The 27,510-nt window shown below is 37.2% G+C and overlaps 1 protein-coding gene across 4 annotated transcripts in view; it reads right to left on the bottom strand.

Annotated features, from left to right (window-relative positions):
- TNPO1 (transportin 1) overlaps positions 1-27,510 on the bottom strand; it is a 92,782-nt gene that overhangs the window by 21,975 nt on the left and 43,297 nt on the right. For all 4 annotated transcript variants that reach the window (XM_057539776.1, XM_007175942.3, XM_007175940.2 and 1 more), the window contains 9 exons: positions 26,524-26,630; positions 24,650-24,783; positions 23,155-23,236; positions 18,527-18,649; positions 16,289-16,407; positions 8,585-8,645; positions 7,648-7,816; positions 2,199-2,351; positions 1,240-1,465 (listed from right to left, as the gene is read on the bottom strand). In XM_057539776.1, the coding sequence (XP_057395759.1) occupies positions 1,240-1,465; positions 2,199-2,351; positions 7,648-7,816; positions 8,585-8,645; positions 16,289-16,407; positions 18,527-18,649; positions 23,155-23,236; positions 24,650-24,783; positions 26,524-26,630 (1,174 nt within the window). The remainder of the gene's footprint in view (positions 1-1,239; positions 1,466-2,198; positions 2,352-7,647; positions 7,817-8,584; positions 8,646-16,288; positions 16,408-18,526; positions 18,650-23,154; positions 23,237-24,649; positions 24,784-26,523; positions 26,631-27,510) is intronic.

Raw genomic sequence — 27,510 nt, 5'->3', positions numbered from 1 at the left:
TTAAAAAATTTTCTCTAGGCACCACACTATACATTAGAATGCACAGTGCATTTGTTATTATAAATTTGTTTATATGCAGCTTATTTTTTAGGACAAATATACAAGAAACGAACAAACTCTAGGGCCTCAGGGCAATTACTTCAATTTATACCTAAATGTGTCTCGACTTTAAGGTGTATCTGGCCCTTCGTTTGTAAAATTAAGGTTATTTTCTTCTGTTCTAGCCAGGTAGGAATTTCCTAAAATGATAGGCTTAAGCCATTTGTTAATTGAAGTCTTATTCATTAGCATTGAGCTATATCTATTTCCTTCATGGCACTTTCCACAAATTATAATTATATAGTTGTTCAGTATGCCCTACTAGCCTGTAAATTTTAAGATGCAGAGACTGTAAGCTCGGCATTTAATATATGCCTAACAATTAGTAGGGAACTAAAAAAAACCTTGCTGAATGAATAATCTACAGGAAACCAAGCATAATCGGTATCCTCCCCCCGCTTGAAAAAATATTGAGTGCTATTAATCACCAAAGCTCCCTTGTTTAACTTTCTTTCACATCATTACGAATTAGGACTCTTCCAGACATTTTTGCTTCAGATCTGGTAAAGTCCAGCTACACTGAAATTTACTTTCCTCTCTTTCAACAGCTATTTCTTCTTATTAACAAAGTCAACAGTAAAAGCAATTCTATTTGAAAAATTAAGAACTATAAACATTAAGTGGCAAGCCTTTTTAGAACATGAAGGTTTGCTTCAGAAAACAGAAATGCTGGTAGTAATGAAACTAACTGCTGATCTGATGTAAAAACAGAGGCAGCCCCAAATGCAACTGACAGAGTTGCTACTGGAGTTGAATCACTATGTGGCAACTTAGTTATCGTAGTTGACCTGTCGACTAATAATGTCACTCTGCTCAAACTTTTTTATTCCTTCAAGAGTAGGACCCTTGCCACTTCCACTCCAGATATCTGTGTGGGAATTAGGGTGAAAGATAATGCTACTGTTAAAGCCACTAAGAAAAAAAAACGTGAAGAAACAGCAAATATGGATGTCTAGGTAGAGTCTCATTTGGATTTATAAAACCATCAGGTTTTATAAATCAGGTTCAAAGATACAGATAACAAAAACCCCATTAGTGGTTTAATATCAACATTCCAACACACATTTGAAAATTAAGTTTCTCCCTGAAATACTCACACTCCCTTCTCCCACAATGAACATTTTGTTATGAATGTCTCACCTGCAGGCAGCTTCTTGTACTCTCTTGTTGCTATCCAGGATACGCTTTAGCAGTTCTGTCATTAATGGCTTCAGGTACGTGTCTGGGGGCTGGCTGACTACCCAGTGTGCATAGCGGCTAAGAGTCCAGCACGTTATGGAACGCACAAGAGCCTTTTTATCAGAGAGGCACTGAATAAGGTGAGGAATGAGCTCAGGTAGGTATGGAATCATGCCCTGCATGCAACCTAGGAAAAAAACCCACAGAACTATTTCAGGAAGTGCTGAAGTTTGGTTAAAACAAAATTATTTCAGTTGAATACTAAACTGATACGTGCATCCATGAAACACATTCAGATCATCTCCATTCCAATAAATATATTGCACTAATCTGTTCCAAAATTATTTTAAAGAAATAACTGAAATGAGCGCTAACTGCTCTTTAAGTATCTTTCAGTAGGGTTAGGAAAGCGCATTTTACTTCTGCTACAGAAATTATGGCTTTCAAAAATGCCTGTAAATGCTTCAATTTCTTGTAGATAGATGTTTACAGCTAGGACAGAATAATAATCCTTTATAGAGGATGATGACACTTGACTTATGTTTCTTACACTTACCTATGGAAGTTATTTTTCTAGCAACAGGGATGCTTCTGACATCAGAATCCTCTCATTCTGTTCTCTTTATTATAACAAAAGCATTTGCAAAATATCTGGCTGGGGTTGTAAGTAAGTCTATGGTTGTTTAATAATAATTAACTAGCTCAAAGTAAAAACTTATCCTAAGATGGCTTTTAGACTCAAATATCGTTTTTAAGGCTAATGTGGATCATAGTCTTATCTACCTCAATAGTCTTATTAGCAACACAAGACAACAAAGTACGTGAACAGTTTCTGCTTACAGAGTAACAAGTCCTTAAAGTAGCCTAGACACATTAGCACCTATTGAGGACTTTACAGTTCAAGTTTGATTTAGACTTACCTTCAGCAATTGCTCCTAAAACCAAGATGCCTGATTCTTTAACAACCCATTCATGATGAAAAAGTAATTCTTTCAGAAGGGGCAAAATATGTGGCAAAAGCTCATCACGATACACATTTGCAAGAACATCTAGGGCAGCCGCAGAACATTTTCCTATGGAAATATTTAATTCAAAGACATTACATTAACTTCCATTATCATTTTGTTATATATCTATAAATCTGTATCTATATAGAGATAAAATTTGTTGTATGTACAACACTTTATTTTTACCTCTACAAAGTTTTAAAGAATTCAATTAAATAGGAGGTAGTCTGTTACAGGAAAAAAATTCTATTGACAAGAATACTTTATGACCAAGAATTAGCAAACTAATTATGAAGATATTTTATCCTGTATACGACTACCTTTTTTTTTTTTTTAAATAAAGCTGTTACGTTGGCCAGAAATAACACCTTACTCATCAAAAGGGTCTTACTTATACTGTATGTAGATCCATTCATATGAATATTATACTGCCAGGAAACAGAATGAAATATTTAGGTACTGACACAGGATGAGTTGCATGATATATGGAAAAAAATCAGCAGAGTACATATGATCTGATTTCACTTCTGGAAAATCAGCCTCCCCTGCTAAAAAGAAGACACAGGCATACCTCAGATATTGCAGGTTCAGTTCTAGACCACCACAACAAAGTGAGTCAATTGAACTTTTTGGTTTCCTAGTGCATGTAAAAGTTATGTTCACACTATGCTGTAGTCTACTGAAGTGTGTAATAGCTTTATGTCTATAAACCATGTACATACCGTAACTAAAATATACTTTATAGCTAAAAAATGCTAAGCATTATCTGAGCCTTCGAAAAGCTGTAATCTTTCTGTGGAGGGTCTGGCCTTGATGGTGGTGGTTGCTGAAGGCTGAGGTGGCTATAAGCAATTTCCTAAATAAGACGACAGTGAAGTTCGCTGCATCGACTGACTCTTCCTCTCATGAACGATTTCTCTGTAGCACGCAGTGCTGTTTGATAGCATTTTACGCAGTAGAACTTCTTTCAAAATTGGAATCAATCCTCTCAAACACTCCTGGCTTCATCAACCAACACTGTCATATTCTAAATCCTCAGTTGTCATTTCAACAATCTTCACAGCATCTTCACCAGGAGTAGATTCCATCTCAAGAAAAAGCAGTTTCTTTGCTCACCCGTAAGAAGCAATTCCTCATCCATTAAAGTTTTCTCATGAGATGCAGCAATGCAGTCACATCTTCCAGCTCCACTTCTAGTTCTTTTGCTATTTCCACAACATCTGCAGTTACCTTCTCCACTGAAGTCTTGAACCCCCAAAGAAGAATCAACTTCTTCCAAACTCCTGTTAATGTAATGCTGATATTTTGATCTCTTTCCGTGAATCACAAATTTTTCTTTTTTAAATTTTCATTTATTTTATTTATGGCTGTGTTGGGTCTTCGTTTCTGTGCGAGGGCTTTCTCTAGTTGTGGCAAGTGGGGGCCACTCTTCATCGCGGTGCGCGGGCCTCTCACTATCGCGGCCTCTCTTGTTGCGGAGCACAGGCTCCAGACGCGCAGGCTCAGTAATTGTGGCTCACGGGCCCAGCTGCTCCGCGGCATGTGGGATCTTCCCGGACCAGGGCTCGAACCCGTGTCCCCTGCATCGGCAGGCAGATTCTCAACCACTGCGCCACCAGGGAAGCCCCCACAAATGTTTTTAATGGCATCTAGAATGGTGAATCCTTTCCAGAATGTTTTCAATTTACTCTGCCCAGATCCTTCAGAGGAATCACTACCTATGGCAACTATAGCCTTACAACGTGTGTTTCTTAAATAAGACTTGAAATTACTCCTTGTTCCATGGACTGCAGAATCGATGCTGTGTTAGCAGATGTGAAAAAAACATGAACCTCATTGTACATCTCCGCCTGAGCTCTTGGGTGGCCAGGTACTTTGTCGATGAGCAGTAATGTTTTTAAAGAAATCATTTTTTCTGAGCAGTAGGTGTCAAGAGTAGGCTTAAAATATGCAGTAAACCTTGTCATAAACAAATGTGCTATCATCTAGGCTTTCTTGTTCCATTTATAGAGCACAGAGTAGATTTAGTGTAATTCTCAAGGACTCTAGGATTTTCGGGATGGTAGATGAGCACTGGCTTCAACTTAAAAGTCACCAGCTGCATCAGCCCCTAACAAGAATCAGCCTGCCCTTTGAAGCCAGGCACTGACTTCTACTCTCTAGCTATGAAAGTCTTAGATGGCATCTTCTTCCAACAGAAGGCTCTTTTGTCTACATTGAAAATCTGTTGTTTTGTGCAGCCACCTTCATTAATTATCTTAGTCAGATCTTCTAAACAACTTGCTGCAGCTTCTACATCAGCATTTGCTGTTTCACCCTGCGTTTTTATGTTATGGAAATATAAAGACTTTCTTCCTTAAACCTCAAGAACCAACCTCTTCTTCTGCAACTTCCTCGCCTCTCTCAGCTTTCACAGAATTGAAGAGAGTTAGGGCTTTGCTCTGGACTAGGTTTGGCTTAAGGGAATGTTGTGGCTGGTTAACCACAAAAACTTTCTCCTTATCAGCATTCAAGCTGTTTTGCTTTCTTATCATTTGTGTGTTCACTGAAGTAGCACTTTTAATTTCCTTCAAGAACTTTTCTTTTGCTCACAACTTGGCTAACTGGCACAAGAGGCCTGGCTTCCAGCCTACTGCAGTTTCTACATGCCTTCCTCACTAAGCTTAATCATTTCTTTTAATTAATTCGTTGATTATTTCTTTGGCTGCGTTCGGTCTTCGTTGCTGCACGCAGGCTTTCTCTAGTTGCGGCGAGCAGGGGCTACTTCATTGTGGTGCGCAGGCTTCTCATCGTGGTGGCTTCTCTTGTTGCGGAGCGCAGGCTCTAGGTGCACGGGCTTCAGGAGCCGCAGTTCGCGGGCTCTAGAGCACGGGCTCTGTAGTTGTGGCGCACGGGCTTAGTTGCTCCGCGGCATGTGGGATCTTCCCAGACCAGGGCTCGAACCCGTGTCCCCTGGATTGGCAGGCAGATTCTTAACCACTGTGCCACCAGGGAAGTCCCAGCTTAATCATTTCTAACTCTTGATTTAAAGTGAGAGACATGCAACTCTTCCTTTCACTTGAACACTTAGAGGCCGTTGAAGGGTTATTAATTGGTCTAATTTCAATATTGTTGTGTCCCAGAGAACAGGGACACTCAAGGAGAGGGAGAGAGATGGGGAATGGCTTCCCCATCCCCATTGGAATGGTCCAATGGCTGGGTGGACCAGTCAGAACACACACAACATTTACTAATTAGTAAGTTTGCCATCTTACATGAGCATGGTTCACGCAGCCCCAAAACAATTACAACAGTAACATCAAAGATCACTCATCACAGATTGCCCTAACAAATATAATAACAAAAAAGCTTGCAATAGTCCAAGAATTACCAAAATGTGACAGCGTCACAAAGTGAGTAAATGCTGTTGGAAAAATGGCGCCAACAGACTTGATCAGTGCGGCGTTGCTACGAACCTTCACTTTATAAAAAATGCAGTTATCTATGAAGTGCAAGAAAGCGAAGCGAAACAAAAGGAGGTAAGCCCGTACACCCGTTTTTCTGTATCTGCACAGAAAAATTTCTGGAAGAACATAAAGATGGGCGGGATGTGAAAAGGAAGTATTCCCCCCAACCCCCAATTCAACACACATTATTATTTTTGCAGTTATCTACATTAAATCTTAATGCATGCTCCCCACCAACCTTAAAGTAGGGATACACTGGGAGGTAATTCTGTGGTAGTAATGAAGACCTTGGGTTCTCTTGTTGTGTGAGATTTGGGTTCCAAAACTACATGTGCCACCAGTACTAGCTAAGCTAACCTTGGGAAGTTTCTCTTTTTGCAGTATCTTTACCTACCCAAGGCTGTTGGAAAGATTAAATGTGACAGGCATACAAAGTCCTTGGCCTAGGGCTGGGCACGTTAGTCACTCTAATGAACCGTTAGTTATAGGAAACTAAATGGGCAGTAATCAGCATTATTCCAAATAATTTACACAGTTCAGGCTGATGATTCATGTCCTTAATTGCTCTATCAGTTAGTTACTAGAAATCTCAACCCTCTGAATCACAGCGTGGTTCTTAACTGGGGGTGATTTTGTGTCCCAAGGAACATTTGGCAATGTCTCGAGACACTGCTGGTTGTCACAATTTTGTGTGTGTTCTCCCCCCACCTCCTGCGCTACTGCCATTTACTGGGCAGGGATCAGGGCTGCTGCTCAAAATCCTGTAATGGACAGGATGACCCCACAACAAAGAAGTACGCGGCCCAAAACGTGCAATGTGCTGTGAACTAGAGCAGCAAGATTTAAAAACCAGCATGCAAGCAAAAGCAAAACACAGGTGTCTAGATTCTCCCCAGAGTTATCTAATTAGTATGTGGCCCAGAATGCAGGCTTAACACATGATGTGGATTTGCAGGTAAGGTTGAAAACCAAGATTTTAAAAAGCATATTTGTAAGTCTGAATATGACAAAAGCAATTTATATCATTTTGGAAAACTGCATGATAATCAACCAATTTTCATGCAAATTATCACACAAAAAAATAAGTTTATGTTAGGACAACAGGAAAAGCTGTGGTCAATGTTTCTATTTCACAGTATCAACCAAAATATATACCCCTTTGAGAAATGACAGTGTGAGATAAAGTCTCTTTAAGGAATAAAATGACAAGGAAATGAAGCGCAGAGCCGTCAGGAAAATACAAAAACAAACCCACAATAAGATTATCACTTCGCATCCAGAATGGCTATAACAGAAAAAGACACCCAAAAAGGCAGGCACGTGGAGAACCTGGAGCCCTGAGACACTGCTGGGGGCAATGTAATGGTGGAGCCACTCTGAAAAACAGCCTGGTAGTACCTCCAAAGGTTAAACATAAAGTTACCACATGACCCAGTAATCCTGCTCCTGGGTATATACCCAAGAGAACTGAAAACTTATGTTTACACATCAAACTTTACACAACTGTTCACAGCATCATTACTCACAATAGCCAAAGGGGGGAAACAAAATGTCCATCAAATGATGAACAGATAAGTCAGTCACAAAGGACCACTTTTTGTATAATTCCATTTGTAGGAAATGTCCAGAACAGTTCCTAGAGACAGAATATAGACTGGTCGTTGCTTAAGGCTGGGGAACTAGAAGAAAATGGGAGTGACTACTAATGGGCACGGGGTTTCTTTTCGGGGTGATAAAAATGTTCCAAAATTTACTGTGGTGATGGTTGCACAACTCTGTGAATACACTAAAAGCCACTCAACTGTATCCTTTTGTATGGTATGTGAATTGTATGATATGAGGGCACTGTATGTGAATTATTTCTCAACAAAACTGTTATCAAAACTGGCGACTGTGCTTCTCCCTCTCTGACTTACTTAGATTCCAGTCAGAAATTGTATCATCATCATCAATTTCATCGTCATCATCATCTTCCTCTTCAATTCCATCTTCATCATGCTGCTGAGCCACTGTCCTTGATCGATGAAAACGTGGCCTTATGTCCTGTTCACTATCAGGAATTGTTTCATCTTCTTCAACATCACCCTGTATATTTTTTTTAAAGGAAAATTTTGGTTATATTCATTATAAGCTAATATGTATATCAGTAAAAAAATGAGACTATTCAGAGATGGGATTATGCATATTATTCTGAAATACAGTTGACTCTTGAATGATATGGGTTGGAACTGTGCGGGTCCACTAACATGCAGATTTTTTTCCAATAAATGAAGTCTTAACACTACTACATAATGCATGGTTGGCTGAATCTGCAGATATGGAACCATGGACATGGAGGGCCAAATGTAAAGTTATACAGGGATTTTTGACTGTGCTGAAGGTCGATGCTGCTAACATCCCATTTTCAAGGGTCAACTGTATACCTCTTCATTAAGAGCCACTCCCCTGGGCAGAAAATAGTTCTTTGTGAAGGGGAGAATAGGCTATCACATAACCCATGTTAGATATCAGGCACTTTCAACCACATTATATGGTTTCCCACCAGCTGGTATAATCTAGAGTATCTGAATCAAGATCAGAACATATTTAACATATTTTAAAATAAACTCCAAACAATCTGTATTAACAGGAAATGGATGCAAACTCTATTAAAGTCACCGCCTAGTTAGCTCCAATTAAGCTAGAATCTATCACCACCCAAATTCATTATCTTTGAACTCCGTAGCATATTATATAACAGAAAGCCTATTTACATAGGGCCTAATCTAAATAAATGTTCTGTTAGTCAAATTTAAAGATCTACTAAGTCAATAAAAATAATCTTCCCTATTCATCAGGAAATAGTTTCCTTACCTTAAGTAGGATGATATCTATATCTGAGTACTTCATGCCATTCACTAACACAGGAATCAACCTATAAAGAAATGAATTCATGAAACAAAGATCTAAAGATCTCGAAGTCTTAACAACCTCAGGAATACTAATAATACCAATAAAACAATATTGCCTTATAGCATGTTCTTTGTCTGCCCTTCTCAAATGATGAGTACTCCCAATATGTATCTCAGGCCTTTTAAATACTCATGCATGGGATCTACTGGATGGAATCTTAGTGGGAATAAGATAGCTTATTAAGAGTGCTTAAAAATAAAAATAATTTTTTTTTCAATTTTTTCCCTAAGAATTTATCCCAAATATATGAACGAATATTCCCAATTTTTAAAGACCGATGTTCCCTGATGCAAGAACAAGAACAATGGAAACAATCTAAATGTCCATCATTAAGGGCTTGGTTAAAAATAAATTACAGTTGGGAATTCCCTGGCAGTCCAGCAGTTACAACTCTGCGCTTTCACTGCTAGGGCCCAGTGTTCAATCCCTGGTCTGGGAACTAAGACCCTGCAAGGATCTTATTTTTGGATGCAGCACAGCCAAAAACAAACAAACAAACAAATTAAGTAAAGGTGAAAAAACAAAAAGCCCTCTAGGTGTAAAACACATAAAGCACATTTCCATTTAAGATAAAAATGAGATTCCTAGCCACAGCAATCAGAGAAGAAAAAGAAATAAAGGAATCCAAAATGGAAAAGAAGTAAAGCTGTCACTGCAGATGACATGACACTCTACATAGAAAATCCTAAAGATGCTACTAGAAAACTACTAGAGCTCATCAATGAATCTGGGTAAAGTTGCAGTATACAAAATTAATACACAGAAATCTCTTGAATTCCTATACACTAACAATGAAAGATCAGAAAGAGAAATTAGGGAAACAATCCCATTTACCATCGCATCAAAAAGAATAAAATACCTAGCAATAAACCTACCTAAGGAGGCAAAAGACCTGTACTCAGAAAACTATAAGATACGGATGAAAGAAATCAAAGATGACACAAACAGATGGAGAGATATACTGTGTTCTTGGATTGGAAGAATCACTAGTGTCAAAATGACTATACTACCCAAAGCAATCTACAGATTCAATGCAATCCCTATCAAATTACCGATAACATTTTTCACAGAACTAGAACAAACACTTTTACAGTTTGTATGGAAACACAAAAGACCCCAAACAGCCAAAGCAATCTTGAGAAAGAAAAATGGAGCTGGAGGAATCATGCTCTCTGACTTCAGACTATACTACAATGCTACAGTAATAAAAACAGCATGGGGCTTCCCTGGTCACTCAGTGGTTGAGAATCTGCCTGCCAATGCAGGGGATACGGGTTCGAGCCCTGGTCTGGGAAGATCCCACATGTCAGGGAGCAACTGGGCCCATGAGCCACAATTACTGAGCCTGCGTGTCTGGAGCCTGTGCTCTGCAACAAGAGAGGCCGCGATAGTGAGAGGCCCGCGCACCGCGATGAAGAGTGGCCCCCGCCTGCCACAACTAGAGAAAGCCCTCGCACAGAAACAAAGACCCAACACAGCCATAAATAAATAAATAAATTTTAAAATGGTCCACATCAAAAAATAAAAAACCAAAACAAACAAAAAAAACCAGTATGGTACTGGCACAAATACAGAAAAATAGATCAATGGAACAGGATAAAAGTCCAGAGATAAAACCACGCACCTATGGTCACCTAATTCATGACAAAGGAGGCAAGAATATACAATGGAGAAAAGATACTCTCTTCAATAAGTGGTGCTGGGAAAACTGGACAACTACATGTAAAAGACTGAAATTAGAACACTCCCTAACACCATACACAAAAGTAAACTCAAAATGGATTAAAGACCTAAATGTAAAGCCAGACACTATAAAACTCTTAACAGGAAAACACAGGCAGAACACTCTGTGACATAAATTGCAGCAAGACTTTTTTGATCCGCCTCCTAGAGTAATGAAAATAAAAACAAAAACAAAAGGGATCTAATTAAGCTTAAAAAAGCCTTTATACAGCAAAGGAAAGCACAAACAAAACAAAAAGACAACCCCCAGAATGGGAGAAAGTATTTGCAAACGCAGCAACCAACACGGGATTAATCTCCAAAATTTACAAACAGCTCATGCAGCTCAATATCAAAAAAACAAACAACCCAATCCAAAAATGGGCAGAAGATTTAAACAGACATTTCTCCAAAGAAGACATACAGCTGGCTAAAAAGCACATAAAAAGATACTCAACATCACTAATTATTAGAGAAATGCAAATCAGAACTACAATGAGGTATCACCTCACACCAGTCAGAAATGGCCATCATCAAAAAATCTACAAACAATAAATGCTGGAGAGAGTGTGGAGAGAAGGGAACCCTCCTACACTGTTGGTGGGAATGTAAACTGGTACAACCACTACGGAGAAGAGTATGGAGGTTCCTTAAAAAACAAAAATAGAGCTACCATATGATCCAGCAATTCCACTCCTGGGCATATTATCTGGAGAAAATCATAATTCGAAAAGATACACGCACCCCAATGTTCACTGCACTATTTACAATAGCCAGGATGTGGAAGGAGTCTAAATGTCCATCAACAGAGGAATGGATAAGGAAGATATGGTACATATATACAATGGAATATTACTCAGCCATAAAAAAGAATGAAATAATGCCATTTGCAGCAACATGGATGGACCTAGAGACTGTTATATTGAGTGAAGTCAGTCAAAGACAAATATCATATGATATCACTTATATATGGAGACTAAAAAAATGGTACATATGAACTTATTTACAAAACAGAAAGAGAGATATAGAAAACAAACTTATGGTTCCCAGGGAGGAAGGGGGACAGGGATAAATTGGGAGATTGGGATTGACATACATACACTATTATATATAAAACAGATAACTAATAAGGACCTACTGTATAGCACAGGGAACTCTACTTAGTAAATACTCTGTAATGGCCTACATTGGAAAAGAACCTAAAAAAGAGTGGATATGTGTGTGTGTGTGTGTATGTATATATGTGTGTGTATGTATATATATATATATAAACTGATTCACTTGCTGTACATCTGATACTTAACACAACATTGTAAATCAACTATACTCCAATAAAAATTATTAAAAAAATTAGATTACCTATACAATAACTTATATACACAGACTATCTAGGAAGGCTATACAATAAACTGCTGTCTTCAGAGAGGTGAGTGAGTAGGCTAAAAAGGGACGGTATCCATCTTCTACTTTATTTCTAAATGGTGTGACATTTTTACAATAAGCCTACATTCAGTATTTGTATTCCTTTTAATAAAAGAGATGAGAGTGTTTAAAATATAAAAACAGTAAACTTAAAGGAATTAATCCAAAAAAAATAAATCAAAAAGGAAAAAAAGAGCTCTACCGACAAGGTTATCATAGTCTGATAAAAAGTTTGGAAATTTAAATTCTAACTTCTTAAGACATTATGAACTTAAACTTCCAATAAGAAAATAGTTAAATAAATCAGAATATTATATCTAATCTGAAGTATTATGTTGTCACCAAAAGGGAACCATAATGTCTGTAAACACGGAATTCCAGGTATACTGAAATATTTTTGATGACTAGTTAAAAAAAAAAAATCAAAACATGTTATGTAAAGGTCAAAATACTAATTTCAGTTCCTCTTGTAGCTATGATGGTTTTATCTTGGACAGCTTTCTTAAACTTTGATTCGTTTCCTCACTGTCCAATCATACACACTGAAATGAGTCTACTAAGGACAAAAGGTATGAGAATACTTTGGAAACACATAACAATGTCCACAGTCCACTGCTTCAAAATTCTACCTTTCATCGTTCTGGGGGGCGTGGAAAAAGTGTGAGTAGGCAAAAGAAACTCATACTCGTGAGTACCAGCTGTGGGGTTATTAATAAAGCACCTTCTTAATAACCTAGTGAGAAAAGTATTATGATCCCTATTTTACAGATGAGTAAACTAAAGCTCAGAGTTCATATTATTTCCACAAGACCATAAATGTTAAGTAAATTTCCTTTCTTTACCCCAGATGTAAAAATCTCTGTCCACGTTAATGTCCTCAGTGTTTGTTGTGGCCTTACTTCAAATAGTTACATGCTTTAACACACACTAAATAAATATGTATGAAACCAATTTTAAGCACACCTCTACTTTCAATGAGGTAATTTTGCAAGCCCTCATTAACCAAAGGAATACTAATAGTAAAAAGGAAGCAGTGGGATTTCAAATTTGTAAAAAGGAAAATATGAGCCACCCAAACTTTCATGTTCAAAGTCCTTCTAAATTCTAAAATAGATTAATGGTAGTAATTCAACATTATAGCTAGTACACCATAACTAGATAAAATTATAACACACAGAACCATACTGTGTAAGCTACAGGAATCTTGCAAGAGAACCAAGTCCATTTGGATCACCAACAGTTAAATCATTTATGATCTTTGTCAATAATTTCATGAAAATGATGAGGACGGATGGCAGACCATAAAATATTGAAGAGTTCACCTGAGGTGAGGTAAAGAAGTAAAGACAGTGAGCCCCATCTATCCTTTCAATCTTTTTAAGATGAAAGAAACTGCAGCAAGTTAAAAAGTTAAGGCAGCAGAGAGGGAAAAGTTTAAAGAGAGAATTTATCTATCTGATAGAGTGAGGTCCCTAAGGGTAAGAAAAAAATTATGCTATCCAAGACCATAAATAGAAAGCCTGGTTAGGAAGAAGACAATTCACACGAAAATGTATCTGTAAGTTTTGGGCAAAATGTGAAGGGTCACCTGTTTTCCCTACAAAGCAGAAGTGCTCAAAATGAATGAAGAGAACTTCAGAAGAGTGATAAAGGTATCAAATAGTTGCTCTGGTGAATGGAAGATAAAAGCTGATCTGGAACAGGAAAAATTGGCAGATTGTATGAAGGGTCCACTTGATGTTGAAGACCATGGATTTCTACAGCCACCAATCCTCCTGGCAGTGTAACTTTTCCCAACAGTATTTAAGAAGTAGCAAAGACAGTTCGATTAATCCAGAGCAGGGGGCAGCTGGAGGTTTATGGTCAGTACTGTTGATTTGTGGATGATATCTGTGCCAGATAGAGAAAGAATATGAAGATGTGCAGGAAATAAGGGACTGATAAGGCAGGGCAAGTCAAAAAGTGAGGTAGGAAAGAGATATTGGAGTTAACTGTGACCACGTGGAGATATGGCATGTGTCTGACAAATTCCAATCATACAAAGCAGACCATTATTTTTGAACAAATCTAATTGTTAAGAAACTTTCTCCTGAAGCCTCTTGTAGAATGCAACATCATGGAAAGGCAATGATGTTAATACCAACAATGAATGTTTACTGAGTACTTAAGTATATACCAAGCACTGGGTTAGTTGTTTTACATGGATTAATTCATAAATAAGCCCCAGGAGATATTAATGTACAAGAATAAAGGTGGGAAAAAACCAAAATAATTCAGGGGAAAAAAAGAAGACCCGTTCTACCAGATAACAAAATATATTAGCAAATGTTCAATAATCAATAGAGCATAGTACTGGCTAAAAAAAAAAGAAACAGAAAAAGGAAAAGAAAAAAAAAAGAATACACGACACAGCCCAGAAAGATAGAAGAATTTAACCTTACTCTTTATTACATTAATGCTTTCTATGTGAATTCATTTTAATAAGAAAGATCTCATCACATTAACAATTTTGATTCCTCAGCAAACATTTTTTGCTCATATTAAACAAGAATCTGGTTAACAGATCTAGGAAAAACAAGTTCTTTTACTGTGTTTTTAATCTCAGGATCTGACTGATGTTGGTATTTTCCCATCCTCACAATACATTATTTGAACCAAAAATAAAAGCAGTTTTGTTTAATCTAAAAATGGTTCCCAAACCAGTGGTTTGGAAGACATATAAATCAAATCCATTTATCACTGGAATGGGTTGTTTAATGTTTGCACATAGCACAACTAAATGGGAACTGCTGATCTTTTTAGCCTGCTACCAAGTTCTTGGTTGCTTACCAATGTTTAGATTTTATTAGGGTAATGAAAGAGACCACCAACCTATAACTGTTCTTATCATTTCCCAGTGTTACAGCTTAGGTTTTCATTAATAAAATCTCTTCAGTTTTATAAGAATTAATGTCTGTTTATATGACTTTTAGAATTATATGATCCTATGGTAAGAAACAAGCATATCATAAAAATGGAATCACAAATCAGGGAGAAGAGAATAATTAATATATGAATTTCCTAAGGGAGGAAAAAAATCCATGTAGCACATCACCTTGCACTTTCCTCCCAAATAAATTCTAGATTGACTGGAATAAAACATAGGTGGCATTGTTTTCTCGGTAGGGAAAGAATTTTATCGGAAAAGAAAAAAAACTTAACTGACTACATGAAAATGAGAATATCCAAGTATCCTAACTTCTGAAAACAATGTGACTCCACTAATACTACAACATATTAAAACAAATGGTTTTGTTTTTTGCTCATCCAGAGGGCTAAGATTGGAAAAATTATGATTAATGGATTGCAAAAGTTGTGACAAGATGGGACCCTGCTGGTGGGGTGTAAACTGGTATAACTTCCCTAGAGAACAATGTGGAATATTTATGAAGATGCTTTAAAATGCTCAGGCCCTTTGTCCTTGGTAAAAATCACTTCTAAGAATTCTCCTTGAAAGAAATCACTACTTATGGACAAAGAAAGACGCTCAGTCCAGGATTATTTGTGAGTTAAAAAAAAAAAAGGGCAAACAACTAAACATTCAACAATAGAAGAAGAGTCGATTATATATATATATGGTACACAAACCATGATGGAACAGTACTCAAAGTTTAAAGAGTAATGACATGGAGGAAAGTGCACAACCTATAATAACTGAAAAGAGCCAACCACAAAATAGTAAAATCAAAAATGTAAGCATTAATTATAGCCACATGCCATGTACATACTACCAAATATATTTCTTCCCAAAACACTCTGAATATATCACATTTGGTATATGGTACTATCACAGAAAAAAACATTAAAAGACAACACACCAAAAATACTAACAGTGATGACTCAAGGGAGTGGAAATACAAGACATTTTAAGTTTTCTACATTTTAATTTTCTTTTATGAGCCTGTATTTTCTTTATTTTCAAAAGAACATGAGCATTACTTTTAAAAGTGACTGACTTTAATATATGAAATCATTGTTGTACACCTAAAACTAATATGCTATTTTATATCAAATTCAACTTATCTCAATAAAACTGGAAAAAATATATTAAAAAAATAACTGATTTAACAGCATTCACTGGGTTAAAAACAGGCTTAACAATAGATTGACCAAAAATTGCATAGTATCACAACTAGTAGGAAATCCATGAGACCCCATAGTCAAATTATAAGATTATAAAAAATTGTGCCATGGATTATCCAAAATTAGTTATAATTCAGGACAAACCACCCTCATGTAATTTAGAAAACAAAAGTAACTGCTTCTTCAAAAATGTCTTTACTTATAGCATCGGTAAAATTAAGCCTTATTTCTTTAGAACTTCATTACCTGATGGCATAAGAATGTAACCTAAAAATATGAAAATGAGGAATCACTGCTAAATTTAACAACAAGGGAGTATTTGTAAGAAGGTACACTTACTTGGGAAGATGCCTTATGAGTACATCTTTGCATATTGGTTGCTCAGCCAAAGTGAGCCAAAATTCGCAGGCTTCTAAAGCCACATTTTCATCTTGATCTTGGGTCCTCTGCAGCATGTACTGTAAACAAAGGAGGCTTAGTATTAATCAGTTTAAATCATACAATTAAAATAAACCTAATTTAATTTCAGCAAGTTAACGGTCCTTTGCTATGGGCCTTGCACTTTTAGAGGTTCTCGACTTAGGCTTTGTATTTCTTAAAAAAAGCTTCCTAATCAATTCTAAAGAGCAGCCAAACTTAAGAACTACTGTTTTAGAACGTTGCTTAATGTAAAGTGTCCAATTCATGTTTATCTGCTTCTATATAGGTGTATACTGTTTCATGAAACCACTGAGATTTTTAAAAAGTATTAATATTCAAACATTGTCTTCATAGATGTATCAAAATAAAAAACACCATTAAACCATTCATAAAATGGACAATCATTTTTATAACATAACTACCCAAGCTGTCTCTTATAATTACAATTACCCCTTGAACAGTGAGGAGGTTGGCATGCCAACCCTCCAAGCAGTCAAAAATCCACCTATAACTTATAGCCAACCTTCTATATATACGGTTCCTCTGTATCCAGTTCCTCATCTGCAGATTCAACCAATCTTGGGTTGTGTAGTACTGTAGTACATATTTAGTAAAAAGAAATCTGGGTATGAGTGGACCCATGAAGTTCAAACCTGTGTTGTTCAAGGGTCAACTGTATATACTTCCACATATTTAAAAAGATATATACATATTATACAATTAAAAAATTAATTTTTTTTTAACTTGGAAAAAAGTGGTGACATTTCTTTGTCAACTCTAATTTCTAGTTGCCAACAAAATAGGTTTATCATGTCCTTCATGTCCTTTGAACATACCAAGCCAAATCCACTCTTAAGTTGGAGGAACAATCTGATCTCCAAATCTATCCAAATCTACCCCTCTTTTAAGAACCTAACATACCGGGAATTCCCTGCAGCCCAGTGGTTAAGAACTTGGCGCTCTCACTGCCAGGGCCCTGGGTTCGATCCCTGGTCAGGGAACTAAGATTCCACAAGGTGCACAGCACGGCCAACCCCCCCCCCCCACCAAAAACCTTACATGCAAAAACAAAATAAACATAATCAAAGGCATGAATTCCCAATGTACCTGGGACTGAATCTGGGGTCAAGTGATAAATTCTTGAATGAAACATCTCACACGACAAAATACAGCAACAAAACTGTTGTGACAGGCTAGCCCCTACCATGTCCTACTACTATGCTGGGTATTGCTGAAGAAAGAATTGTAGCCTTGTAAATTAGGTTCCCCAGCTGTGACGTGGCAAATGATTAAATGTCTTTCTTAACTTTCTGGTTAACCCCAGACTCTCACTAAACTCTCAACCAACCCCACCTGATTCTTCTAAACACTTTACAGAGAGAATATCTTTATCAGAGAGAGTGTCATTTATCCCCATCTTTTGCTGCTACATATCCTTATCACTACAACTATCTTTCCTTATGTTTTAGAAAAGGAGTTGCTGAACATCATGAATGCTAGCCTTCTTCTAACTGGTCTTAGATGCCATCCTTTAAGTACAACTATATTCAGCAATGTGAAAATTAGGTATGACTGTAGCAATAATGAGTATTGCCCAACAAATTACTTTTCCTAATAATAATTTTATGTTATTATGTATTCCTTCCTTTAATTATAGCTATCTGTGCTCAACATACTTAAATATCCTAGTAAAATTATTTTAATCACATAAGGACTGAAAGAGAGCCTTTTAAAACCTAAATGGTCTGCTAGAACTCACTATAATGGTTATGTATTTTCTATTCAGAAATTGTTATCACTGTTACCATAAATCAAAAGTTGATCAGATCAATTTACCAGTTAACGGGTCGAAAACAAACTTGGCCTAACCCATATCTAATAAATACAAATAATCTAAATATTTCCTAGTTACACTGGTTAAAAGCTATCTACTCCTTTAAACAACTTTCCCCTCCATAACATCTTATATCTCATGAAAGAAAAATCGCCATAAAGATAATTTTTAACTTCAAGATGATCATAACTAATTTTTATAGTCCCCCCACCAACAAATGTGACAAATAAATTGGAAGACAGTGGTTTCACACTATACGTTTTGTGCCCAAGATTTTTCTTGAGGGGAAGATGAGGAGAAAGCCTTTAAATTGCTTGTATTACCTCAACTATATTATGCATGTGAGGAAGCAGGCGATCCATTCGAACTTCAAGCAACATCACAAGTGCCCGGCACACATTTTTCCGTACCTCTGGTTCTTCATCACCAGCCAATGCAAAGAGATTCTATTGCACAAGAAATATTTTCTTCTAGTTAAGTATTCCAACATATTAGAAAGGTTTATACATAATAAGCAATAATCTGCAAGGCGGCAACATTTAAAGAAACCTAAGAAGATATTGTACAAATAAAGGCTTATGAATTAACTGGCCCTACTAACACTTTATAGCATTAGATTATAAAATAAGACAGACGCAGGATGATAACTGCCAAAAATTATGATTTTGGTAAATGATCTAAAGCCATTTTTCAGAGTATGAGTGGTTGCATCTTGAAGTAATCTTTAGTTTATGAGAATAAAACCATGTCATTAGGACATAGGAGCATTCACCCAGATCACCCAGAATTAGAGATAATCATTAAAATACAGTTTGATTTACTCTTCAAAATTACTGTCTGTTAAGAGATTATTCCTACCAACACTGATTCTTAACAGGCATACATTCTATAAAAGCACCAACAATTGGGAAATACATACTGAGTTTCCAACAACGTGACCCTAAACTGCTTTCGTTCACTGAGTCACCTCACCTACTGAAAAAATGGTAATAGTAGCAATCGATCTTATGCTGTTAAATTTCTCTACAAGGTTTAAAAAAAAAGTCGGAATGAACAATACTGTTTCAATTAACCTTCTCAACTCCAAGATGCTGCTACTCAATTTTACAAATTTAGACATTATATAACTTGCTAGCAAGTGGGGGAATCTGAATTTGGTTTTCACGAAATCATGGGTGAGTCCACACTCATTTCATTATACCAACAAGCCTCCACTAGAAAAAGCTGTCTCTTGCAGAGGTTCAAGTGCAGATGTCAGAAGTAAAAACAATTAAGCCTTCCCTATCTCACTCCTGAGGTTTTACTTTATTTACACACAACATACACACACATACTGAAAGCAGTAAAAAGATGATTAAAATAATTAAGTAAAATCCAATGTGTTCCCTTGTCTCTTCCCAGGACCACAGAAACATCTCCAAAGAGATGAACCTGAAATCATATTACAAGAAATGGGTAAGACGATGGAAAAATTTAAATATCAAATGCGACAATATGTGAAGTACTGTTGTAGCATTTTTAAAACTTTCATTTCGGGCTTCCCTGGTGGCGCAGTGGTTGAGAATCTGCCTGCTAATGCAGGGGACACGGGTTCGAGCCCTGGTCTGGGAAGATCCCACATGCCACGGAGCAGCTGGGCCCGTGAGCCACAATTGCTGAGCCTGCGTGTCTGGAGCCTGTGCCCCGCAACGGGAGGGGCCGCGATAGAGAAAGGCCCGCGCACCGCGATGAAGAGCGGTCCCCGCACCGCGATGAAGAGTGGCCCCCGCTTGCCGCAACTGGAGAAAGCCCTCGCACGAACCGAAGACCCAACACAGCCAAAAATAAATAAATAAATAAATAAGAAAAATCCTTTCATTGCCTTTCCAGGCTTGCAATTTAAAAATAAATAAATAAATAAATAAATCTACCTTTAAAAAAAACAAAAAAACAAAAAAAAAACTTTCATTTCTCCAAGTCCTGCCTCTACTTCTGAGGCTTTCAAAACTCTGTAGTTGCTCTTTTAATTTTACACGGTAAGAATACGGTTTTTCCAGCGAGTGCTGCTTATATAAATCCTTCGTGAAAGTTGATATTGTCTTGAGTATGAATACCCAGCTTTGCCAAGGTATGTTATAGCCAAGTATTAGTAACCAATACACTTTTCATCAGTACCGTCACACACAGCAGGCATGATTTCAACCCCTGATAAAAACACTGGTGACTGAAGAAAACCAACCAGTTATTGATTTAGCAAATAGTTACTGAGAGCCTACCATGTGTCAGGCGCCTCCTCTGGAGGTTTACTACTCTTACCAGGATGAAGAACTGGGTGAATCCTACTGGATTACCAAGTAGCAGAGAAGTATTAATATGGTATTTAACACTAATGGAAAATATTATTAAATGTCAGGAAACGTTCTTGTTCCACTTGCTGAGTATGGCCCTGTGGAATTTTTATTTTCAGAAAGAATTTATTTTATTCTAAATTATATTTCTGTATAAGATGCTGGTATGTCTATTACTGTTCTCTTTAATAAGTCATGAGAGAAGAACACTAAGAGGGAATACTATTATAATTACAATAAAAGCTACTACTGCTTCTAAAAATAATAGCAGTAGCTAGCATGTGGAGTGCTTACTTTGTAGCAGGCACTGTTCCAATTTATTTTTAGCCAATACCTTTTAAACAATCCAACAAGGTAAGTCTATTATTAGCTTTATTTTATAAAAACTGAAAATACCAGTTAAATAAGGTGCCCAAGGTTAACAAGCTACTAAGCTGTGGAGCTGGGATTTGAACACAGGCAGTCTTACTCCAAACTTCTAATACTGTACACTACCCTCTATACCAAACTAGACTGAAAACACCTTGAAGCATAAAATTTCTTTATGTATCCTTAGCACCAAGCACAGTGCCTGAGTCACAGTAAGTATTCAGTAAAATGTATTTAAGATGCATGTTTTCATTTCAATTTTCAAATGGTTTGAGGATTCTAATGGCTACTACTTGTAGTCTATTGGTAAAAGATGTTTAGAAAGAAGCTTGTCAATTTAAGTGATGAGAAAAAAAAGACATAATTTCCCCCCCTTCTTTCTTGTAATTTCCCAACAGGAATACAGCAATATGGTCTCTGAAGGACTTTTTTTTTTTTTTTTTTTTAAAGGAGAGCTGAAAAGGAATAGACTATTTAAATTTCATTTGATGAAGATAAAAGTGAAGTGCTTAAGGAACTTTAATAATCCTTTCACAATCGCTGTTATCAAGCAGAAGTTCTGAAAAGAAATTCTACTGCTTAGGGTTCAATGGCCAAAAAACTATGCTCCTGTTGTCTTTCTGCTTTTATCAAAAAGTTAAAAAGTACCATTAGAGGGCTTCCCTGGTGGCGCAGTGGTTGAGAATCTGCCTGCTAATGCAGGGGACACGGGTTCGAGCCCTGGTCTGGGAAGATCCCACATGCCACGGAGCAGCTGGGCCCGTGAGCCACAACTACTGAGCCTGCGCGTCTGGAGCCTGTGCCCCGCAACGGGAGGGGCCGCAATAGTGAAAGGCCCGCGCACCACGATGAAGAGCGGTCCCCGCACCGCGATGAAGAGTGGCCCCCACTTGCCGCAACTAGAGAAAGCCCTCGCACGAACCGAAGACCCAACACAGCCAAAAATAAATAAATAAATAAATAAAGTAGCTATAAAAAAAAAAAAAAGTACCATTAGAAATGCACGCTGGGGCTTCCCTGGTGGCGCAGTGGTTGAGAATCTGCCTGCTAATGCAGGAGACACGGGTTCGAGCCCTGGTCTGGGAAGATCCCACATGCCACGGAGCAGCTGGGCCCGTGAGCCACAGCTGCTGAGCCTGCGCATCTGGAGCCTGTGCCCCGCAACGGGAGGGGCCGCGATAGTGAAAGGCCCGTGCACCGCGATGAAGAGCGGTCCCCGCACCGCGATGAAGAGTGGCCCCCACTTGCCGCAACTAGAGAAAGCCCTCGCACGAACCGAAGACCCAGCACAGCCAAAAATAAATAAATAAATAAATAAATAAATAAATAAATAAATAAAATTAAAAAAAAAAAAAAAAAAGATTGCTTTAAAAAAAAAAAAAAAAAGAAATGCACGCTGTCGGGGCTTCCCTGGTGGCGCAGTGGTTGAGAATCTGCCTGCCAATGCAGGAGACACGGGTTCGTGCCCTGGTCTGGGAAGATCCCACATACCGCAGAGCAACTGGGCCCGTGAGCCGCAATTACTGAGCCTGCGCGTCTGGAGCCTGTGCTCCGCAACAAGAGAGGCCGCGATAGTGAGAGGCCCGCGCACCGCGATGAAGACTGGCCCCCGCTTGCCACAACTAGAGAAAGCCCTCGCACAGAAACGAAGACCCAACACAGCCATAAATAAATAAAAAAATAAAAAATTATTTAAAAAAAAAAAAAAAAAAAAAAGAAATCCTTTCCTAGCTCTCACCCTGGCTGCTCCTCTTTAAAAAAAAAAAAAAAAAGAAATGCACGCTGAGCTTTAACAGCCAATTTTCCCCCCTGAAACTTCTCATTTTACACTGAAACCCAATGGAAAAATAGAAGTACTATCCTTTTCATTTACACCTTCAGATTCTTTATCAAATAAAGTTTATTCAACTTCTTCATGTTTCTAACATCACAAACGAGCTGGGAGATTTAATTTCCATATGCAATTTGAACAGTATATTGAGGTAGAAACTTTTATAATCAAGATATTAAACACACACATACCATAATCAATGTTTGCACAAGTAGAAAACTCAGTGAGAGGAAAAGCAGTTTTATTTTCAGTTAACGAGAATCACAAAGTTTATACTGTACCCAATTTTAATACTATCAGAAATAATTTAAATATTGACAGCTCATAATTATAAATTATCGTATTTATAAAATAAAACTACATGCAATGAACAGTTTCTAACCTCCTCAAAAATAAGGTGGCGTGGGGGGAGGACAAATCTTACCTCAATAAAGGAATCAATGTGCAACATCAGAGCCTGAGTCCTACTGATGATAAACTGATTGACACAGGCAACAGCATGAGACCTAGAAACAAAATTCAAAATACACTCATTGAAGCTCTGTTCCATTTACAGAAGACTGGCAAGAATTTAAACGTTCCTCCATAAAAATATTACAGTGTATGTACAGCCATATGTGCACACGCGCACCCTAAAAAGAATGAGTCAAAACTCTCTATGTATTAAACATATTCTTCACATTCTTTCCGTGTTAAGTGAAAAATGCAGGTTGTGGAGCAATATGTTAATGCTACTAAGAAAGTGGAAAAGCATCTGGAAGGACATGTTCGCTCTCAAGAGTGGGAGGTTGGATGGGGACCTAACGGGAATTTATTATTTTAGATTTAAAAATAATGGGTATGCATTCCTTCTGAAACTGAAAATGGGGACTGTTCTACAGCCTATGTGTTCTGACATACCTAATCTAATCCCATAGCAATTCTTAATGGCACTACTGTTAAAAATATACCCATAATCTAATCACTTACTACCTCCACTTCTCCTCTAGTCCAAACCATAATTTCCCAACGGGATTATGCCAACAGGCTCTAACTGGTTTCCCAATTTCCATTATGCAAAACCCCACTACCTGTTTGACACACATAAATAAGATCACATAATATCCTTGTTCAGATTGCTCCAGTAGGAATCTACTTTTCCTGCCAAAAGTCAAAAGGTAAATATTTTAAGCTTTGTGGGCCACATAAGACCTCTGTGGCAGCTTTATTACCCACCCGCCCACTTCAACCTTTTAAAATATGAAATCATTTGTAGCTCATAAGTCACGTGTGAATTTGGCCACACGGGTCACAGCGTGCCGATTACTGGCGTAAACACACCCCTGTAATCCTGTAATGTGCTACTCTCTACCCCTCTAGCTTCATTTCCTACTGTGCTACAAAATCGTTTTCTTCTGTCACTCTAAAAGGTTTCTTCCTAACTCCAGGGACTTTGTACTGTTGTTCCCTCTTAAGTGATCTTGGCTTTGATCGTTCAGAAAAGCCTTGCTACTTTACTTTGTTCAGGGTTTCTGCACAATTGCTGCCTGTGACAAAGAATGTGCTACGTAACACACCTGTGAATCACTACCTAACCCCTTATGCTCGCTATTTTTCCACAGTATGTGTCAACCCCGACAAGCTCCGCCCCACACTGAATTTCAGCCTCACACAAAGGACTTTAAAAGCGTGACTGTTAACCATTATAAAGGTAATTAACCATGTAGATGGTGGAGAAGTGTCATAGTCAATGAAAATTTCAGCAGAGTGACATTTCACAGGCTGTCATTAGAGGAGTAGATTTCAATGATCAAGTCCACCTCTATGGAACAGCCAGTTATCTTCTGCCGATCGCAAAAATACTAGGTAGTGCAAAATAAGGGAGTGGTCAGGTTCGTATCAGAGTTTATAAATTAATTTAATATTGGCTATATAGATACCTTATTTTTGGACTACTGTGCTTGAAGAATTGTAAAAATTTAGGAATCATGATGTTGAGAGGACGATCTAAAACATCACTATCTAAAATCTCAGCAGAATCTTCACAAATCTTCTGAAGGGCACCAAATGCTCCCTGTAAAAGACATTTCAATGATTAGAATTAAAAATGAAGCCATTTTAAAAGCAAATTGAGGAATATTAACTAATTTGTATGGATTAATGTTCCCAGTCTGCATAAAACCTGCATCATAAAATCTATACATTTAATCATCAGCTATAAGAGAAATTTATTAATACCACTGAGGTATTTAAAACCTCAGTTTAAATATAATGGTACATTTTAATTTTAGCATTAAATGTCTTAGAATTTTATCGTCAGGGACTGTAAATAATATCATCTAATTAAAAAACTTAACTTCTGAAGTATTCTTGCCAATTTTACGTCAACACTAATTTTTCTCTTATTAAATACCAGTTTGTTAAAACAATGTAAAACTCTATGTTTACGTATAAGTGCATTTAACCATTGTACCACTTCTCTTTTTGAAGAACAAAAGGAGGTCTTAATTATCATCAAAAAATTATTTATATGTAAACCATTCATTGACAAAAGTTGTTAAAAGGGCAGGCAATTCAAATTGGCAATTTCCCCTACAACCACTTTACAACCAAGTGGCTTACCTAGAGAGCTCCTGTATATAATATCTAACCTACCAGTTACCTCAACCACCTACTTTACTCTGCTTATAATTCTATCAGCAGCACCTTGGGACTTATTCTCTACACTACAGGTTAATTTAAGAATACTGTATGACTTAGTAGCTCCACAATTTCATGCTTATCAGTTTAAACTTTTTATTCTTGGAATGTGCTTGCTTAAAATTTTGGCTTCCTTTTATGTTATTATACCAAAGCACTATTTAAATTTTAATCAACTGTTACCTGATGGCTAAATATTATTTTTATTTTAGTTTTTCTGTAACCTTCCAAGGCATTACTAGAAAATGTATATATGAGAATGCAAGATTGTTTTCTTTTTCTTTGAGGGAGGGAGAAGAGTGACTTTTTAAGACTCCTTTTTGCTAGCTTTCCCTCTCCCTGGTCCTCTCTTCCCCAAGTCGGATCTGGCAACAAAACGTTAAGTCAAAAAGACCACCTGATTCCTTTTTATTAGGTTATTTTTGCACCTGCCCTGCCTCCAAGCCTTGCTCTTTTTTGAGAGGGAGATAAGTCACTGCCTTGAGAGGCAAAACACCTAAAATGATTTCTATTTAAAACAGATTTCTATCCAAACTGGAAGCCTGCTAATTAAAGAGATGGTTAAAGTACTCATTAAGTGAGAAATTACAGGAAAACAAATCCATACAGATTCCCTTTCATCTCCCCAAATAGAAAGGTTGCTACTGATTTGATCAGTGGCAAACAAGAGATTATAATTAATATATAATTAAAACTATACTACATATACCTCAGACATACCATACAACAAGAGGCACAAAAACAACTTAGAGACACTGAAAATGTACCCACAGTCTGGGAATTTGGTAAATTTAATTAAGCCCATCTTCGAAAAATACTACTTCACCTGATTAAGCTTGACAATTGCTCTGCTGATTACATATACACACACCCAAGAATAGTTTTAAAATACAAAGACAGAAGATATTTCCTTGTAGGAAATATAGTAAACAGGTTTTATAACTTAACGGTCTTTAAACAGTAAGATACACGATCACTAACGTAAAACAAAAAGGTAAACTTTAGGCTTCTAAGTTTTGAAGTTATATGTTTCAGAGGAATTATTTTTTCTCAATATTACTAATAAACATGAAAAGAAAAATAGAAAAATTATATATGAAGCAAAAATCCTTACCTCACAAGTGTTGTAATCTTCAGAATCCAACAGGCTACAGAGTTTTGGTAAGAGGTCAGGCCAATTCTGCAATTCTCCCTTGGAAGCTATAGTTGTAATCAAAATACCTTGAAAGAAAACACACCCCTTTAGGAAATCTGACTGCATTATGTTAGATACTGCCTTGTGAACCACCACAAGCCAATGTGAGTGCTCACGTTTGCACGTTGGTGTGTGTGCACACACATGCACGTGCACACACACACATACAGTTTAAATGTTCCAAATCAGTGTATGACTTGCAAACCATGTCAACAGTAACATTCACCAAGGATCACTGTATCACCACAGTACATCTGTGGAAACCCCAACATAAATCAGATCCATTTCTAATCTTGTTTTCCAACACTTCACCCTCTTTGTATTTTTAACAAGTACCTGTACAAAAGACTACAACCTGCTCTTCTCCAACAATATCAAGAATAGTTCTACTAATTAAAATTACCCCTATTTTATAAAAATTATATACAAAAGAGTAGAAAGAAATACACCAAAATGTTATTAGCAGCACTTATCACTGGGTGATGAGTATGAGTCTGTTAGATTCAAATAAAAACACATAAAAGGGGTAAGATCAGCTCTCTGACTTAACCTAGGATCAAAGCCATGACTCAGGGCAGGGAGAGAGAAAGTACATAAGCCATTAACCCAGAACATTCCAAGGATGAATCACTGGCAAAGTGATTTTGGATCATGGAGGCTAGTGGCATAGGTTGACTGATCATGTCACTCTGACTGGATTATTTCAACTGTGTTGTGTGCCTTAGCTGTAATAGCTCAGGATCATGCAAATACAGAAATATGTATGTAACACAAAAATTTTGTATTTTTCTCTGCCTTAGTAAATTTAATATTAGTACCATAATGTAATATGCCTGGTGATTACAGATCTTTTAGCACCTTAATTAAGAGTATAAACTAACAGTAGGCAAATTATATGTAATTCAA

Source organism: Balaenoptera acutorostrata, chromosome 2 (assembly GCF_949987535.1).
Source record: "Balaenoptera acutorostrata chromosome 2, mBalAcu1.1, whole genome shotgun sequence".
NCBI classification, from domain to species: Eukaryota; Metazoa; Chordata; class Mammalia; order Artiodactyla; family Balaenopteridae; genus Balaenoptera; species Balaenoptera acutorostrata.
This window is presented reverse-complemented; position numbering and strand designations above follow the sequence as displayed.